The 18,914-nt window shown below is 33.7% G+C and overlaps 4 protein-coding genes across 4 annotated transcripts; 3 read left to right on the forward strand and 1 right to left on the reverse strand.

Annotated features, from left to right (window-relative positions):
• The first annotated feature begins 409 nt into the window (after window positions 1–409).
• hbaa1 (hemoglobin, alpha adult 1) lies at window positions 410–1,234 on the forward strand. The gene is made up of 3 exons (NM_131257.3): window positions 410–552; window positions 702–909; window positions 1,002–1,234. The coding sequence occupies exons 1-3, from the start codon at window positions 458–460 to the stop codon at window positions 1,128–1,130; spliced, it is 432 nt and encodes a 143-aa protein (NP_571332.3). The 5' UTR covers window positions 410–457; the 3' UTR covers window positions 1,131–1,234.
• Window positions 1,235–3,738: 2,504 nt separating this feature from the next.
• hbba1 (hemoglobin, beta adult 1) lies at window positions 3,739–4,653 on the reverse strand. Its single transcript, NM_131020.3, has 3 exons — window positions 4,410–4,653; window positions 4,087–4,309; window positions 3,739–3,987 (listed from the first exon to the last, which is right to left on the reverse strand). Exons 1-3 carry the CDS (start codon window positions 4,499–4,501, stop codon window positions 3,856–3,858), a joined length of 447 nt encoding a protein of 148 aa, NP_571095.1. The 5' UTR covers window positions 4,502–4,653; the 3' UTR covers window positions 3,739–3,855.
• A 707-nt stretch (window positions 4,654–5,360) lies between these two features.
• On the forward strand, window positions 5,361–6,261 carry si:ch211-5k11.8. The gene is made up of 3 exons (NM_001033093.2): window positions 5,361–5,575; window positions 5,723–5,930; window positions 6,028–6,261. Exons 1-3 carry the CDS (start codon window positions 5,481–5,483, stop codon window positions 6,154–6,156), a joined length of 432 nt encoding a protein of 143 aa, NP_001028265.1. The 5' UTR covers window positions 5,361–5,480; the 3' UTR covers window positions 6,157–6,261.
• Window positions 6,262–14,390: 8,129 nt separating this feature from the next.
• On the forward strand, window positions 14,391–15,168 carry hbbe1.1 (hemoglobin beta embryonic-1.1). Its single transcript, NM_198073.2, has 3 exons — window positions 14,391–14,539; window positions 14,641–14,863; window positions 14,958–15,168. The coding sequence occupies exons 1-3, from the start codon at window positions 14,448–14,450 to the stop codon at window positions 15,084–15,086; spliced, it is 444 nt and encodes a 147-aa protein (NP_932339.1). The 5' UTR covers window positions 14,391–14,447; the 3' UTR covers window positions 15,087–15,168.
• The last annotated feature ends 3,746 nt before the right edge of the window (window positions 15,169–18,914 follow it).

The raw sequence follows: 18,914 nt of genomic DNA on the forward strand, positions 1-18,914 counted from the left end.
TATAATTTAAAAATATTATAATTTATTTACAAATCTGTAGTGATTCAGTAATCATTTTCGAAGTGTAATTTTGTTCATGATTCTTTGAAATGGCTTTCAAAAAGCTACACCACCATTTCAAACAAATTGAAAACTGTGATGAACTGAAATGAATCTTAACTTTTACTTGGATTGTTCATGTGTAATTGTTGTACACATTAAATGCAGCTAAATGTGCAAAGCTTGATTAAAGCATACGTGATGTATTTGTAATAAAACTGTTATCTCAATTAAACAAGATAAAATTGGCACGATTTTGATTGGACACCAGAAGCTGAAGTATGCGCCGAAGAGGTGTGGTTTGGACCAATTTCATGGGTGTGCCCTTCTTTCGTTTTATATAAAAAGTAGGACACATGCCTTGTTCCCCAACAGCTTTTTCTGAAGAAACCTCACTTGAGAAAAAGAAAACGCAGCGATGAGTCTCTCTGATACGGACAAGGCTGTTGTTAAGGCCATCTGGGCTAAGATCAGCCCCAAGGCCGATGAAATTGGTGCTGAAGCCCTCGCCAGGTAAAGCTCACCTATGTTTTTTTTTTCTATTTGAATTAGGATTACTGATTGACAGAACTTTATAGAAGTTTATTATTATTATTAAGAATAATCTATGATAACTTATAATGTGTAAAAACATAAATAACCTATGTATTTTTTCCTCCCAGAATGCTGACCGTCTACCCTCAAACCAAGACCTACTTTTCTCACTGGGCTGACTTGAGCCCTGGGTCTGGTCCCGTGAAGAAGCACGGAAAGACTATCATGGGTGCCGTCGGCGAAGCTATTTCAAAAATAGACGACCTTGTGGGAGGACTGGCCGCCCTGAGCGAACTCCATGCCTTCAAGCTGCGTGTTGACCCGGCCAACTTCAAGGTAGGACGGTGCCACAGCACAGCATAAAATAAAATAAAACGTAGTGTATTGCAGCATTCATGATATGTTGTTTCTGTTTATCTCTGTTCTAGATCCTGTCACACAATGTCATTGTGGTCATCGCCATGCTCTTCCCTGCAGACTTCACCCCTGAGGTTCACGTGTCAGTCGACAAGTTCTTTAATAACTTGGCCCTGGCTCTCTCTGAGAAGTACCGCTAAACCTCAAGTGGATATTCACTGACAACAACACTGTGCGGCACTCTTAACAACTCATGCATGATGTTGGAATGAAATTTCTCAATAAAAGGCACAGAACTAAATGATTCATGTCTTGTTTGATTAATTATCATATTTGATTTTAATTTATGCAAGCACGTTTAAGGGTTTAAATAAAATGGATGCTGAAAAATAAACAAATAGCTATCAAAAAGTGTTTTACTGAATATATTTTGTGTGTTTAGAATGTCTTAAATGCAGATATATTTCAGAAAGCATATAGACTAATTTACCCTAAAAGCATAACTCTGGGATTATTAATCCCAACATTATTCAGATTGGACTCAGAGTCTGATCAAAATGTTCATGGTTGACGTTTTCAACAGAACCCCTAAGAGTCACAATGGAAAGTGTCATTATTATTTCCTTTACGGTTATAACCTAATACATTCTTGTCACATACATTTGTGGTTGTTCATTTCTTTTTTATATTTTAAACTTAAATTAAACTTACATTTTTATACTTGACAAAGTTTAATGGTTAATAATATCAGTAATAATTATATCGTGCATTTGGTGCTTAACTTTTTTTTAACTTTATAAAATAATACAATATGTTTAAATAACGTAAATATATTCAGAAAATAATATTTTAAAATAGTTTTTTTATGTAAGGGCCTCGGCTATCCAAATATGCAATCACTACATCGCAGGACCTAAATCAGCTACATTTCAAATACAGCTGGGCACATTCTGTTTTTATTATGTAGTCCATTAAAAGTTAAAACATACCATGTATAATCGCTTGTTGGAATAAAAAATAAAATTTAGAAATTTAAGAATTTTAGTGCCTATACTATTTGGAGATGTAGTGTTTTCTTAAGTTCTGTTAAAACTAAGAGTTTAATTTGAAATGCCTTTTACAAGGGAAACGTTCTTGAACGAGTTCAGTTATATTTGTATTTAAGGCAGTATATTAGGAGTATCTTAATTTTTATTTAGCAGGTTAAAGTTTATTTTGCCATAAATAGGCAGCTTATTGTTTTAGAAAGATCAATTAATTTTTAGAGAATATTTCACAATTTGTTATTTTACCTTAAGTTTAAAAATAGCAGGCCTACTACATGACTAAACTATAGGTTCATAAATAGCACAGGCCTAAAAAAATACATTTTGAACCAAGTAATTTGTTTCGTTTTTATCAAAATAAAAAATTACTTTGGTTTAAACTTTACATTTAATGTAATCCAAAAATATTTATTGTGGTAAAAAAAACTTTACTTTAGTATAAAAGTATAGAAAACAGTTTGTTTTTTCCAAACGATGAAAATTTAATGACTCTTATTCGATTCAAATCTAAATCCAAGGTCATTCATTAATTTTCCTTCTGCTTAGTTCCTTAATTCATCAGGGGTCGACACAGCGGAGTAACTGCCAACCTATCCAGCATATGTTTAACACAGCGATGCCCCTCCAGCTGCAACCCAGTATTGGGAAACTAAATCCAAGTAAAGTTGTAATTTGCACTTAACTAAAATAATAGACTGTGCTATATTGCTAGTCATTTTATTTTCAATAATGAGGGAAACTTTCTTTTATTTGTTTTTTTCAACATTGCTTTAAACGTCACCAAAATGGCAACCAAACTCACATTAGAAATATATAAAAACTGAAAGCTCATAAACAGTGCCTTTTCATTAAGTGAAAACTGGTTTAAAGTAAAAAACAAAAAAAAACAAAAAACTATTTTTAGGGAAAAACTAGTGTTATAAGTTTACCTATGAGGTTATTTATTTATTTATTTATTTATTTATTTATTTATTTATTTATTTATTTATTTATTTAATTATTTAATTATTTCTTATGCTTTAAGGCAACTTGAATAAAACAGGTTTAACCCAGCAACCTTTTTTTTCTGCTTATCCAATATAAAAATGTACTTTTCATGAAAGACGCAGCATAAGTTTTTTTCAGTGTACTTCGAAACCATATTAACTTTTCCATGCCAGGAAAATTGTTAGGTTTGTTAATTTGCAGTTAAAATTTAAACTCTTTTTAGGTCTGTTTGTTAATGTACAACTGAGGTGCAATTAGTTATGGCATTATTTGATAGTTCAGTTTGTAACATCAAAGTATTTTACATGCAAAGTATTTATGTTATAAACGCAAGTGATTCAACGCTATTTTATTTGTAAATTAAAATATTTCCTTTGTTTACCATTTTCAATAAAGACACGCAGGGTGCAGTGATATTGACAATGCTCATGATGACCACAATATATTTCTGTAACAATTAATCTCCTTTATTGGTCAGAAATCACTTTCATATATGCCAATAAAGTGGATAAACCTGATGTAAAAATTATTTTACACATTTAAAAAAAAGATTAATTTGCGGCCCGATTTTAGCGTTTTTAGAAATATTATTCTAACGAGGCTGTAAAAGTTGGAGTTTTTTTTTTTTACTTTGAAATGTTCTGGTTCTAGTTTACAAGCAGAATGTCCACTGTGGGTCGTGACTCGTGAGATATTTAACTTCTGTTTGTGAGTTTGTAATTTTGATAATAATTTACAAGTTGGTATATAGAGACAAATGGAAGAAAACAACAGTGAGATGCTTTTAACATTATTTTATTGATCTTGTTGCAAAAGAGTTAGATCTTTGTTTGAACATCTCCGCGCGGTGTGACCTTCTCCAAAACACCTGACGTTCATTGGCGATGAGACTCTAGTGGTACTGTCTGCACAGAGCAGAAACGACCACAGCCAGAAACTTCTGCCAGGCCTCCTGGACATCAGCATTGAAACCAGCTTGGCCGAACTTCATGGCAGCGCAAACGGTGATGCAATCAGCGAGAAGCTGCAAAACAAGAGATCAGTTAAGCTGCGGGTTCCCCATATACTAATTTAAGAGCACGGCTGTTTAAGTATTAACATCATTCAGTTAATGCAGACGTACCCTGAAGTTGTCGGGATCCACATGCAGTTTCTCAGAGTGCATCACACTGAGGGCGGCATAGGTGTTCTTGACGTTGTCCATGTTCTTGATGGCTCTCTCAAGACCTCCCATCACAGTCCTCCCATGAGCTGCCACTTTGGGGTTACCCATGATCGCAGCGGGGCTTGACAGGTTGCCGAATGTGGCGAAATATCTCTGAGTCCAGGGATACACGATCAGACATCTTCAAAAACAGAGGCATTAAGAGCGCCATTAAGTAAACTGCATATAGTTGCATTCATTTAACACAAAGACAAACTTTCTACAAAGTAAAGAGGTGATACCTGGATAGGGCCTGAGGTCCGATTTCATCGATATTGAGCTTTCCCCACAGGCCAAGGATGGCTGTGCGCTCGGCATCTGTCCACTCAACCATGTTTACGCTTTAGGATGTCCTTAGGTGCTTGCTTAAAGTCCAGTAGGAATCACTAGCAGAAATTCAGAAACCGGGGTGCATTTTATTGATGTGTGATGTCTCCGCCCAATAAAAGATGCAAAATCTTATTGGATAATCTTGCTGAGATGACGCATGCTTTGGACATCACTGATCGGACCCCATCCAAAAAAGCTGTTTTGAAAAAGAAAAAAAAGTCTTAAACATGAACCAGCATTTTTTTTTTCATTTTGGTCGTGCCCATATTAATCATGCAATTTCCTATGCCTAAATATGTTCTGTTAAGGTCTTAAAACAAATATAAATTATGCTTTCCAATAATAATAATGATAATAATAATAATAATAATAATAATAATAATAATAATAATAATAATAATAATAATAATAATAATAATAATGATAAGTTGGTGGGAAATTATTATTGGAAAACATTTAACACGAAAATTCTGTTTCAGATAATTTCTGAGCAAAACTTTACTACACTTATTTGTTTGTTCATAATTACAATATCAAGGCATTGACATTTAAATGTGACAAAACACCTTTTCAAATATTGCAATTGAAAAAAAACGATTATTTACAAATCTATAGTGATTTAATAATCATTTTCGAAATATAATTTTGTTCATGATTCTTAATGGCTTTTAATTTTTACTTGGATTGTTCATGTGTAATTGTTGTACACATTAAATGCAGCTAAATGTGCAAAGCTTGATTAAAGCATACGTGATGTATTTGTAATAAAACTGTTATCTCAATTAAACAAGATGCAGAAAATTGGCACGTTTTTGATTGGACACCAGAAGCTGGAGATCAGCAGAAATGCGCCGAAGAGGTGTGGTTCGGACTGATTTCATGGGTGTGCCCTCGTTTGGTTTTATATAAAAAGTAGGACACATGTCGTGTTCCCCAACAGCTTTTTCTGAAGAAACCTCACTTGAGAAAAAGAAGACGCAGCGATGAGTCTCTCTGATAAGGACAAGGCTGTTGTTAAGGCCATCTGGGCTAAGATCAGCCCCAAGGCCGATGAAATTGGTGCTGAAGCCCTCGCCAGGTAAAGCTCACCTATGTTTTTTTTCTATTTGAATTAGGATTCCTGATTGACAGAACTTTATAGAAGTTTATTATTATTAATAAGAATAATCTATAATAACTTATAATGTGTAAAAACATCAATAACTTATGTATTTTTTCCTCCCAGAATGCTGACCGTCTATCCTCAGACCAAGACCTACTTCTCTCACTGGTCTGACTTGAGCCCTGGGTCTGGTCCCGTGAAGAAGCACGGAAAGACTATCATGGGTGCCGTCGGCGAAGCTATTTCAAAAATAGACGACCTTGTGGGAGGACTGGCCGCCCTGAGCGAACTTCATGCCTTCAAGCTGCGTGTTGACCCGGCCAACTTCAAGGTAGGACGGTGCCACAGCACAGCATAAAATAAAATAAAACGTAGTGTATTGCAGCATTCATGGTATGGTAACGTTTTTCTGTTTATCTCTTTTCTAGATCCTGTCACACAATGTCATTGTGGTCATCGCCATGCTCTTCCCTGCAGACTTCACCCCTGAAGTTCACGTGTCAGTCGACAAGTTCTTTAATAACTTGGCCCTGGCTCTCTCTGAGAAGTACCGCTAAACCTCAAGTGGATATTCACTGACAACAACACTGTGCGGCACTCTTAACAACTCATGCATGATGTCTGAATGAAATTTCTCAATAAAAGGCACAGAACTAAATGAGTCATGTCTTGTTTGATTAATTATCATATTTGATTTTAATTTATGCATTAGATTTAAATAAATGCATGCTGAAAAATAAATAAATAGCTATAAAAAAGTATTTTACTAAGTATATTTCTGATTGTTCAGAATGTCCTAAATGCAGAGATATTTCAGAAAGCATATAGACTAATTTACCCTGAAAAGCATAACTCTGGGAATATTAATCCCAACACTATTCATATTGGACTCAGAGTCTGATCAAAATGTTCATGGTTGACGCTTTCAACAGAACCCCCAAGAGTCCCAATGGAAAGTGTCATTATTATTTTTTCCTTTACGTTTATAACCTAATACATTCTTGTCGCATACATTTGTTGTTCATTTCTTTTTTATATTTTAAACTTAAATTAAACTTGCATTTTCATTCTTGACAAAGTTTAATGGTTGACAATAACCAGTACTAATTATATTGTGTATTTGGTGCTTAACTTTTATACTTTATAAAATGATAAAATATATGTTTAAATAATGAATAAATATATTCAGAAAATAATATATTTTTTATGTAAGGGCCTCTGCTATACAAATATGCAGATCACTACATCGCATATTTTAGAAAGCATATGGTCTAATTTACCTTAAAAACATAATCATTAATTCAAACATTAGTCAGACTCAGACTGATCAAAATGTTCTTGGTTTTTTCCATTTTTATTATTACATTTTAAACTTGAATACATTTGTATACTTGACAAAGTTTAATGGTTGACAAGAATCAATATTAATTATTTTGTTTATTTGGTGCTTCGTTTTATATGGCCTCGACTATCCAAATATGCAGATCACCACATCGCAGGAGCCAAATTTCAAATACAGCTGGGCACACTTTCTCCATAAGGTTTATTATATAGTTCATAAAAAAAAAAAAAAAAAAGTTATCGCTCGTTGAAAAAAAGTAAACTTGCGAATTTTGCGAATTTTAGTGCCTGAGATGTAGTCTTTTCACAACTTCTGTTACTGTTTAAACAGTTAAACTTGAAGTGCCTTTTACAAGGAGAAACTTTTCTGAATGAGTAGTTATATTTGTATTTAAGGCAGTATATTAGTAGTAACTTTACTTTTATTTACAAATTGAAAGTTTATTTAGCTATAAATAGGCAAATTATTATTTTAGAAAGATCATTTAATTTTTACAGCATATTTCACAAAAAAAACATTTACACAAAATAAAAAAGTTGAATATACATACAATAAAATTGTGTTTTGTTATACTTTAGTACACTGTAGAAATTATTTGTTTTTATAGACGATTAAAAAATTGAATTACTTTAATTCGACTTAAAATCAAAATCCAAATATAATTGTACACTTTGGGTTAATCTAATAACAATGTCAGGCTCTGCTATTGCTTATTTATTTTTTTATAATGAGGTAGTTTTCTGCTGGGGCTTTCTGTATGGCTACATTGTAAAAATATATATGATCAATTAGTCATGACTACTATGTTTTTAATTCATTGTAACTTATTAAACTAAGTAAACAAATTCTAACTTAATTTATAAGTTATGCAAGCTGTTTTAAGTCAATTTAGCATAATAAGTTCATCTGACTCATAATGATAATTTGATTCTGCTTAAAAATTTAAGGCAACAATGATTTTTTTTTCACAGTGTAAACGTCACGCAATATGGTAATTAATCTCAAATATTAAATGCATAAACACTGAAAGCACATAAACACTACATTTCCATGTAATGACATGAAATAAAAGCTCATGGTGTAATGTAAAAAAATATTACCTTGAAAAAACCTAATGTTTTAAAATTACCTAGGGGTTATTTTGTATTTTGTTGTAAGGCAATTTTATTAAAACAGGTTAAAACTAGAAACCATTATTTAAAATAAAATGTACGTTGATAGCAAAGCAGTGTAGTTTCATTTTTCCCCAATGTATTATAAAGCCATAATAACTTTTTTTCATGGCAGGAAAGTCTTTAACCAAGGTGAGGTTAATTATAGCATTATTTGATAGTTCAGTTTGTAACATTAAAAATATATTTTTTACATTCATTATATACATTATGGTATAGTTACAAGTGATAATTATATAAATATAACGTTATTTTATATTTGCACATTTAAAATAGCATTTCCCTTTATTTACCACTTATAATAAGGGCATGCAGGGTGCAGTAATATTGACAATACTTGTGAGGACCACAGAAAATTTCTAATTTTACCGTTTAAAAAAAAAAAAAAATCTTATGTTCTTGGATGAACGAAGCTATAACAAACTATTTATTTTTACTTTGTAGTTTTCTGGTTTCTGTTTTCAAACGTAATGCCCACTGTGGGTCGAGAGATATTTAATTTCTGGTTTATCACAAATTATCACAGAATTCAGGCAGTGAACACCCATTTCTCAGTGAATTATCAAAGAAAAAACAAACTCGGTTGTACACCCACACAGAAAATACGATAAAATAATTTAGCTTGTCGTTATTCATATTGTATGTATCGGCTGATTTATTATTCAAATAATGTAAGTGTTTCACCAGCATTGAAATAAAAAAAAAATCCTAGCTGATATACGTTTCTGAATATAGCCTGTTTTAATAAATTTGCCTCAAAACAAACGACGATCCCCTAAGTAAACTTAAAAACATTAGTTTTTCTCAAAGTAATATTTTTTTATTTTATCCATCAGCTTTTATTTTTCATGTAAATGCTTGAACAAAAGGCACTGTTTGTACTTTCAGTGCTTTTATGTTTTTCCAAAGTGAGTTTTATTTCCAATTTGCTTGACATTTATAGCCATACAGAAAGCACCAGCAGAACGTTTACCTCATTGTAGAAAATAAAATAACAAACAATAGACTTATATTTCTTGTGCCTATTAGTCTAAAGTACAATTTTACTTAGATTTAGTATTGAGTCGAACCTAAGTAATTCAGTTAATCCATAGTCAAAATTAATTATTTGATTAATATTAAAAACATTTTTTATTTTCAACCAAGTCAAAATTATTATTTTTGGGTAATTTATAAATTTAGCTGTAACAAGTTACAGACTTTCTTTAGTTTTGTCCAATAGCAAGAAAATATACAGGGTAGAAAAAGTAATCAGACCCTTTAAATGTTTTACTCTTTGTTATACAGCCATTAGCTAAAACCATTTATGTGCATGTTTTTCCTCATTATTGTTCACATAGTGGCGACGCAGTATCGCAGTAGGTAGTGTTGTCGCCTCACAGCAAGAAGGTCGCTGGTTCGAGCATTGGCTGGGTCAGTTGGCGTTTCTGTGTGGAGTTTGCATGTTCTCCCTGCGTTCGTGTGGGTTTCCTCCAGGTGCTCATGGTTTCCCTCACAGATATGCGGTACAGGTGAATTGGGTAGGCTAAATTGCCCGGAGTGTGTGTGTGTGTGAATGATTGTGTATGGATGTTTCCGAGAGATGGATTGCAGCTGGAAGGACATCCGCGGTGTAAAACATATGCTGGGTAAGTTGGAGGTTCATTCCGCTGTGGCAACCCCAGATAAATTAAGGCACTAAGCCAAAAAGAAAATGAATGATACACACACAGTACCCAGAAACACACAGAACTGTTGACAATTTTGCAGATTAATTAAAAAAAGAAAAACTGAAATACCACATGGTGCTAAGTATTTAGACCCTTGGGGATCCTCTGCCATTCCTCCTTGCAGGTCCTCTGCAATTCTATTAGGTTGGATGTTAAACATTGGTGGACAGCCGTTTTAGGTCTCTCCAGAAATGTTTAATTGGTTTTAAGTCAGAGCTCTGGCTGGGCCTTTTAAGAACAGTTAAGGAGTTGTTCTGAAGTCACTCCTTCATTATTTTTGCTGTGTGCTTAAGGTCATTGTCTTGTTGGAATGTAAACCTTCGGTCCAGTCTGAGGTCCTGAGCACTCTAGAGAAGGTTTTCATCCTGGACCTATACAGTACATGACCACATTGATATTTCCCTCGATTACAACCAGTCGCCCTGTCCCTGCAGCTAGAAAACACACCCACAGTATGATGCTGCCACCACCATGCTTCACTGTTGGGACTGTATTGGACAGGTGATGAGCAATGCCCGGTTTTTTCCACACATACCGATTAGAATGAAGGGATAAAAGTTCTTTCTTGGTCTCATCAGACCAGAGAATCTTCTTGGAGTTCTTCAGGTGTTTTTTAACAAACTCCATGCAGGCTTTCATGTGTCGGGCGACATAGAGCTCTGACTGGTTGAGGGTTGCAGTGATGGTTGACTTTTTACAACTTTCTTCCATTTCCCAACTGCATCACTGTTGTTCAGCCACAATGATCTTTGGGTTCTTCTTTACCTCTCTCAACCAAGATTGCTCTGTTTGGTTCTAGAAAGACTTCCGATTGTCCCAAATGTCTTATGTTTATGGACACCGCTGTGTTTACAACTTTAAGTTTAAGTATAATTTTTTTTTATATAAGCTTGGCTAGATCTGTGCTTTGCCACAACTCTGTCTCTGAGCTCTTAAGGTCTTAAATGGTGTGTGGCTTTTCTACTTTTCTACTCAAGTCCAATAAGTATAATAAGTATATATAAGTATATATACACATACATGCAATTGAAACCAGAAGTTTAAATCCACTCTAAAAAAAGGAACATAACCATTTAAAAAAAATGTCTGATGGTAAAGCATACTAAACGTTTACTATTTTAGGTCCGTTAGGATTACATACAATATTTACATTCGCTTAATGCCAGAATAATGAGAGAATTTGTTTTTGAGTTTTTTTCATTATTTTCTAGACAGTCAAAAGTTTACATACATTTCTTTGGTATTTTTTTAGCTTTGCTTTTAAACTGTATAACTTTGGTCAAATGTTTTGTCTTGTTTGCACAAGCTTACAATTGTTATGTCTTGTTTGCACAAGCTTTTTCAACTCTACCCGCAAATTTTCTATAGGGTTGAATTCAGGGCTTTTTGATTGCCACTCACATTCACTCTGTTGTCCTTAAAGCACATTTTGACTGATTTGGCAGTATGCTTAGAGTCATGGTCTGTTTGGAAGACCCATTTGTGGCCAAATTCCCTGGCTGATGTCTTGAGATGTTGCTTCAGTATTTCTACATAATGCTCTTTCTTCATGATGCCATCTATGCTGTGAAGTGGACCAGTGCCTCCTGCAGCAATTACAGCCTGTAGACGCTTCTTATAGTCAAGGATAAGTCCCCGAAGTTGTGCTGAAGGCATTTTGAACCAAGATCTACCACCACAGTAGATCTGGAACTGTGCTTTAAGTCATCGACCTGCTGAAACATTCAACACTGGAGTAACTATAGCCACTTAACTGATTCCTAAACACTGTTCTTCAGAATCCGCTGATACTGGGTGGAAACCATGTGACCTTAAACTCTGACAAGGTTTCCAGTACGTGTGCTGCTAGCCACACATCCCCACGGCTTGATGGACACTCCACCATATTTTACAGTAGGGAGCAGGTTCTTCTCCTGGAACGCTGTTCTTTTTCCGCCATGCAAAGCACCTATGGTTGTGGCATCTATTCAGAGTATAATTTCCAAAATGATTCAGGTTTGTCCAGATGAGCTTCTTCATACCTCAAACAACTCTTCTTGATGGCAGTTTGCAAAAAAGCTTTTTTATATCGTCTTCCATTGAGCTTTTCTTTGTGAAGAAAACTGTGGAAAGATGTATAAATACATTTTCAGCTGCAAGATGTTTCTGGAGCTCTTTAGAAGTTATCTGTGGTTTGTCTGTCACCACTCTAAACATTCTTCGCCTTTGTTTTTCAGAGATTTTACTTGGTCTAGCACCTTTTCTTCACAAGAAATGTTTCTGTGGCCTTCCATTTTCTTACTGAAAAACCGGGTAGAGTCAATTTTTATTTTTTTTTTGCATGCCCCAGCTGAACAATGCCTTGACAGAAAATTACCAGCGCCTTTCAGTTTTTCTTCATGTTTGTTTTTTTTCTTACAATGTAGTTGTAACATGATATTTTACAATGAGGGTTTAGTTACTAATCAACAGATTCACTTCACACATGCCCAGATTAATTCTCATTACACATGTGAAAAAAGTCCTGTGGCAGACACAGCAGATGTTAGCTAATTTGAGATTAAAAAAAAAAATAGATATACAAAGGTATCTGTCTGTGTATAAATTTTTAATGCAAGTTGTTGCTGTGAATGTTTTGGCTGGGAGGTGAGCAAATTAATGGCTACAAAAACCTGCATCAGTTGTAACATCAAAACTCTTGGTTAGTTTTAACATGAGTGAAATATTATATCCCAAGCAAATTTTACTGTATATGTTTTAATTTAAGCAATCCTAACTGTTAAAAGAGAAAGACTTTAATGTAGTTTGGGTTCAGTGTTTGACCTGTACTCTTTGGGATCAGAGCCTGCATACACAAGTAAAGTTCACTTCAGTTGTTGAAGCTGATACACATTTTATTCAGCTTTGTAACATGGCACACACCAATAAAACAAGCTCAGTGTGTAATAATAACCTTACAAATGCATTTTTGGGTCATAATTCTTATTGTATAATGTTACACCTCATCCTTGTGTAACAAAATAAAATAAGTACTTACTCACACTATTTACTCATTCTGTTAAAAATTAAATTGTGCATTTTCTGTTTGCGCTGCCATAACATTTAAATGACATTTAAACACACTGGCTTAAAAGATCTCAAAGATATTGTCAGAAAATTAAAAATGTTACAGCTCTTCCCAGTCTCCCCTATGCTGTTAACATCTAACCATGAACGAATTATTATGCTATTATTGGACTTTACCAGTATATCCATACCGATCTGCTGTTTGGCTCGCTATAATTGTTCAGTTTTAGCTATTTGTTGTGGAATTTCTATGCATGTGCTTTTTGGAAAGGAAATCAGTGCAAAAAAAATAATCTAGCAACAAGATTTTAAAAGTTGGCAACACTGACCTCAAGTGGTGAATTTATAGTCGGAGAGTATGTTGAGTCGATAGTATTTTGACCGACATGACATCGATTGAATAATTTTGACGGAAATGTGAGCATATTATAATTTAGGTTTTCTTGTATTACAATGACAATACATTTTATAAATATGCTTTAAGTTTATTTTATTCTAGTTTCTCTCTCTCTCTCTCTCTCTCTCTCTCTCTCTCTCTCTCTCTCTCTCTGTATATATTTGTGTGTGTGTGTGTGTGTGTGTGTGTGTGTGGGGGGGGGGGTGTTTGTGTGTAGAATGAAAAAAAAGAAAGAAAAATATAAATATATTCAAGCGATTGGCGCCCTCTTTTGGTTAAAATTATGTACTATTCTTGAAATGGACATTGACAGCAGGGGTCGCTGAAAGACTTCTTTCTGTGAAGACAAAATGTTGGGCCTATATTGTTCTATGCGACCCCATTATAAAACGTAACTGGCATATTACATCTTGTATGAAGATACAATTTATACCATGAAAAAAACGTGTCTAGCTCTTTATTCTTAAATATTACTTATTAGGCTACATTATAATAGTTTATTCATTTACTTATTTGAACATCATCTTTTATTAATTACAAAATATGTAAGTTATTATTAATAATATTAATTATTGTTTTTTAAATACCTCTGATTTTTTCATTAAAACCATACCACTCCCTGACCCCAGTGGAAACATCTGCGCTGAGTTTATAATATAATCAACAAATATAGGCTATAGCCCATATGTTGTATTGTGACATTCTTTTTAAAATAAAAAAATTAAGGAGATGCCCTTGACATTTTTTCCCACTCGCGTTTTCCATTAAACATATTTTTTATTTTCATTGTATATTTACAGAATTCCCCATATATTTCTGTAAAGTATTGTTTCATATGCCTTTATTATTCATGTTTATCATGCAGCCTGTATTATTCGGTTCCAATAATAAAAAATTTAAGAATTCAGCAGCCCATTTTAATGAGCATACTTTTATGGATGATATTGCTAAAATTAACTGTTTTCTCGCAATCTTGGTAGATATTACTAGAGAAAATAAGCTGGTTGAGATATGCATCTTTTGGGTGTATGTACTTGAACCATCCCACAAATCCGTCACCCAATAGTCTGTCAAGGGGTGTGGCTGTAAAACCTCGTTTAAAAGTTCCACAATGAACTCTGTCTTCACAGCACTCTTCAGCTTCTGTTTAAGACACTTAGTCTGAACATCTAAAGTCGAAAACATGGTTGTGTGGACAGACTTCGAGAAGGCCACCATTCAAGATATCTTCGCCAAGGCTGACTACGACGTCATCGGTCCTCAGGCTCTGGCAAGGTAATGAGTCTTGGAGCTTATATTAACTTATATTTATAACATTACATAAGGCAGGAGACTGGTTTCGAGACAGCTGCTCTAATAAAATTTGTTTTCATCAGGTGTCTCATCGTGTACCCCTGGACTCAGCGGTACTTCGCCAAGTTTGGAAACCTCTACAATGCCGCTGCCATCCTGGGAAACCCAATGGTTGCTGCCCACGGTAAAACTGTGCTCAAGGGTCTGGAGCTGGCAGTGAAGAACATGGACAACATCAAGGCCACCTATGCTGATTTAAGTGTGCTGCACTCCGAGAAGCTCCACGTAGATCCCGACAACTTCAGGGTAAGCTGACATCCAGATTACGGATGTTTTTAAGAAAGTCTTTGGTTATTCATGATATGTGTCGATATAACCCTACTCTTGTGTCCTCTCACAGCTTTTGGCTGATTGCTTGACCATCGTTGTTGCTGCTCAGATGGGTGCTGGATTCACACCTGAAGTTCAGGCCGCTTTCCAGAAATTCATCGCTGTCGCCGTGTCCGCTCTGGGAAGACAGTACCACTAAATACAGACAGAGAGAGATTATAATGTTTCCACTAAAGAATGTGCTATTCTGAGTTGAAGCAAATAAATATTTCACTATTCAATGTTCAGTGTATTCTGTGCTCTTTTTATATTCGCATGAATTCAGGTGTCTTTGGAAATTTATTTGACTAAAAAAGAAAGAAGAAGCTTGCTTGTTAACATATTAGCTTTAATTAACACCAAGTTTGTGCATAATCACAAAATGATTTTTTTTAAAATTGAATATTATCAAAACAATTTAAATAAATATAAAGAAAATATACATTTACCTACTTCAAGACTTGAAATAACCTGATAAAATGCAAAAAGAAAAATCATATCCATATACATCTATCAAAGTCCTCAATATTACATTGTGCCATCCTAAATTAAAATATCATTTGTATTTGCAGTCATGGTGTCTTTCAGGTCGCCAACTGAGTTTGTTTTAGTATGACGAACGTTTTAGAAATAGATAAAAATAATAACCCTATAACAGAAGACATGTCAGCTATTCAAAATTTAATCTACATAATGGGAAATATCAGATTTTAAAATTGTATATTAAAAATCAACTGCGATTGATTGTGTGTTTAGAATTCGCTGAAATTTGTTATTTAGGTAGTAAAAATGTTGAGTGGAAAGAAAATGTTTAACGTATAGTGTAATAAAGGGACCGTCACTCCATATAACCTATTTATTGTAATATTCACGTTAGTTGTTTGCACTGTAAAAACGATTAGTTATTTTACTTTAAAAAGTAAGTAAACCAGTTGCCTTAAAAACAACAAGTTGATTTAATTTTTAAAAGTCAGTAAACCCCTTGATTTAACTTTTATTATTATGCATAGCTTGTTTACTTAATAAGGAAACGAGTTACTCTCCTTTTAAGAATGGCTTAGTCCGATAAGTTTGAATGAGTAGGCTACGACATCTGTACAGTTAAAACATGCAAAGCCATATCTTGTCTGCAGAGCAGGAATAGTGCCCCGTAATTTTGCTCTGTGCGTGCAATTTACCAATCTCTTTTATTGTGGGGAATTTGAAAGATGTGCATCATTTCACTCGAAAGTTTGGAGTTTTTTTCACAATAACATTTTACATTTTGCCATGTCCCACAATTAATTGCTTGTGATATTTTCGTGATTGAACGTAAATCAGACGTAATGTGCTCTAAAAACAGACACGTTTTATGACGTTGTACTCTATAAGAAGGCCTGCACTATCAAGTACTAGCTTTAACTACAGCAGCATAAGTCACATGCGTTAATGTATGAATAATGGCAACCTTAGTTATATGTTAGTACATATTTTTATGTGTGACATAATTAAGCATACAATAACATGTAATAAGTTGTGTTAAATTTGCAACTAAAAGTGTTCTTTCTCATAGAGTTACATTTAGCTTGTGTTAATTAATATAACAATTATCAAGCATGTACTTATAAGTTTGGCTGTACATGCTACATAAACATGCTGTACAGTTCTCAATCGCATCATCTCATCAGTTCATCTTCAGTTACCACATATTAGTACATAATTTTTGTTATTGTAAAGTGTTAAACATATTTCTATAAGTTATGTTAATATATAATTCCCCACCGAGCCCGTGGATATTTGACTATCGACTATTAGTGATGGTGGCAGGTGAATTTAGCGATGTACTCCTGGTAGAGTAAAAATCCTGGTTGCATTACATGTTTAAGCTGAAGCAAATTAACGAGTTCGTTGAACTTATGTTTTTTAACTGACTTACATACTTGCTTAATTTATAAAATTCAGTTAGAACACGATTCTATCTTCATTTAATAAGTTGCAATGATTTAAAAACATTTGCTGAACTGACTAATTGATCATATACTTTGTACAAGTTAAGGATGAATTTAGTCACACGAGAACAACCACAGGCTCTTTGAGGTTTTCCTTTAGGAAACAGAGAATAATGAGGGGCCCACTTCTATTTTCTTTTATTAAGTGTATTTGAAGAGACGGAAAATAATAATTTAATTCAAATCATCTTTATTTCTATAGCGCTTTTACAATGCAAACAATGACAAAGCAGCTTAACATAGTAAATTGAAACTGTCAGTCTAGTTTTCAGAGTTATAGTTAAGTTTAATTTAGTTCAGCGTGGTTTAACTTTCATTGCTGAAAGTCCAAACACTGAAGAAAAAATCTATCTATGCGCAGCTCCAAAGTCCTAAAAGCAGACAAAACAAACGAACGAATCGATTGATTGATTGATTGATTGATTGAATGAATGAATGAATTTCATAATGTACATAGGAACAGAAAACAAGCAAGTGTATTACATTATAGCCCTCGTTAAAGTTTATAACATTGTTAAAAAAATTATTTTATTTTCTAAAAAATGTTGCAAAACTAATAAATATTTGGTACCAAAGTGTGTTTAGGCCTACTGTGTGTTTCATAAATCGCTATTACAAAGATATTCAGGTTAGTTTAAATTAGCTTAAACAGTTATTATTTATTTTAGATTTCAAGTGTTTTTATTCAATCAAAAGAGCAATTTAGTTTAATACATTTATAGTCAACAGTTAATTAATCAATCAATTAATCAACCAGTTTTGTTCGTTTGTTTACAGGGTATAAAAACAGGGTATAGACAATTAAGACAAAGTTAATGTCTTCACAACCATCTGTCTTCAAATCCATGAGTGTTGGCTACTTCTGTATAATTGAGTAGCGTTTTCTCTCTGCATAGAGAGATGTTTTAAGTTTCTATACGAGTTAAATAAGAGTTTGAAGTTAATTTGTCTTTTTTAAGATTGTTTCTTTACATGACAAAAAAACCCACATTAAATCGAGTTAGAACATCAAAATCTCTGCACAGATTAAAAAAAAGACTTTAGAAAAGCAGATTTTGAACATTGTATAGTTTGTTGCCGGAGGGACGAAAAATAAACAGCAAAAACACATCAAAGAAGCGTGGTTTGAGTGCATGGAAGTCTAGTCGGGGTGAAAGGTCATAATATCATACACCCCGGATTATTAGATTATAGCCTTCGTTAAAATATTAATTTCTTAATAAAAGCTTTATTATGATTTCTAATAAAATGTTTTAAAATTAATACACATTTTGTTACAAAGTGTGGTTAGGTATCATAAAACGTTATTACAAAAATATTGAGGTTAGTTTAAAATAAAATAAAGCACATCAATGAAGCTTGGCTATCTTTTGAGTGGCCGTCGCTATAGTGTGGGTAAAAGGCCATGACTGGTAATTAGGCTTTAAGAGCCCACATTTGCAGTCCAGGGGCAAACTTCAGCCAGCATACAACAAAGCCAACTGTTTTGTGATTCATTTAAAAATTAATTGATTAAATAAGTTAAATAAAAAAAAAAACGTAATGAAAAGCAGATGGAGGTCAAAAGAGCTGCTGCGTCTCAGTTCATCAGTTTCCCATTGGTTAGTTGCAATTGTTGGTGCCCGACAGCTGTAATACTGTATCTGATGATGGCGTAAGAGAAAACCCGCAGGCTTTTCGATGTATGCATTTAAATAATTGCTTTATGAGGCAAAAGGTGGTGTGGACCAGCATTTATACATGTCTGTTCCGAATCTTCCATACGACCCTGAAACTGTGTGAATGGTGCTAAAATGCTGATTCATAATCTAAGACTAGGACTTGAATGCATCAGAAGCAGATAAATATGAACAAACGACATTAAAACTGAACGATAAAAAAAGAATACTATACCCCAGTAAATTGCATCCTACTTTAAACTAACCATTAAATTAAGTACATTACAATAACAATTTCATAATAAAAACCTTTATTATACTAAAATGTTTTTAATTTGAACT

Source organism: Danio rerio, chromosome 3 (assembly GCF_049306965.1).
Source record: "Danio rerio strain Tuebingen ecotype United States chromosome 3, GRCz12tu, whole genome shotgun sequence".
Taxonomy (NCBI): Eukaryota; Metazoa; Chordata; class Actinopteri; order Cypriniformes; family Danionidae; genus Danio; species Danio rerio.

Bases quoted from the DNA above. Each gene is read 5' to 3' on its own strand.
- hbaa1 (NM_131257.3), top strand. From the start codon at position 458: ATGAGTCTCTCTGATACGGACAAGGCTGTTGTTAAGGCCATCTGGGCT. The intron at 553-701 runs GTAAAGCTCACC...TTTTCCTCCCAG, and splicing joins GGTGCTGAAGCCCTCGCCAG to AATGCTGACCGTCTACCCTC. The intron at 910-1,001 runs GTAGGACGGTGC...TCTCTGTTCTAG, and splicing joins TTGACCCGGCCAACTTCAAG to ATCCTGTCACACAATGTCAT.
- hbba1 (NM_131020.3), bottom strand. From the start codon at position 4,501: ATGGTTGAGTGGACAGATGCCGAGCGCACAGCCATCCTTGGCCTGTGG. The intron at 4,310-4,409 runs GTATCACCTCTT...CTGTTTTTGAAG, and splicing joins GGACCTCAGGCCCTATCCAG to ATGTCTGATCGTGTATCCCT. The intron at 3,988-4,086 runs GTACGTCTGCAT...CTTGTTTTGCAG, and splicing joins TGGATCCCGACAACTTCAGG to CTTCTCGCTGATTGCATCAC.
- si:ch211-5k11.8 (NM_001033093.2), top strand. From the start codon at position 5,481: ATGAGTCTCTCTGATAAGGACAAGGCTGTTGTTAAGGCCATCTGGGCT. The intron at 5,576-5,722 runs GTAAAGCTCACC...TTTTCCTCCCAG, and splicing joins GGTGCTGAAGCCCTCGCCAG to AATGCTGACCGTCTATCCTC. The intron at 5,931-6,027 runs GTAGGACGGTGC...TCTCTTTTCTAG, and splicing joins TTGACCCGGCCAACTTCAAG to ATCCTGTCACACAATGTCAT.
- hbbe1.1 (NM_198073.2), top strand. From the start codon at position 14,448: ATGGTTGTGTGGACAGACTTCGAGAAGGCCACCATTCAAGATATCTTC. The intron at 14,540-14,640 runs GTAATGAGTCTT...TGTTTTCATCAG, and splicing joins GGTCCTCAGGCTCTGGCAAG to GTGTCTCATCGTGTACCCCT. The intron at 14,864-14,957 runs GTAAGCTGACAT...GTCCTCTCACAG, and splicing joins TAGATCCCGACAACTTCAGG to CTTTTGGCTGATTGCTTGAC.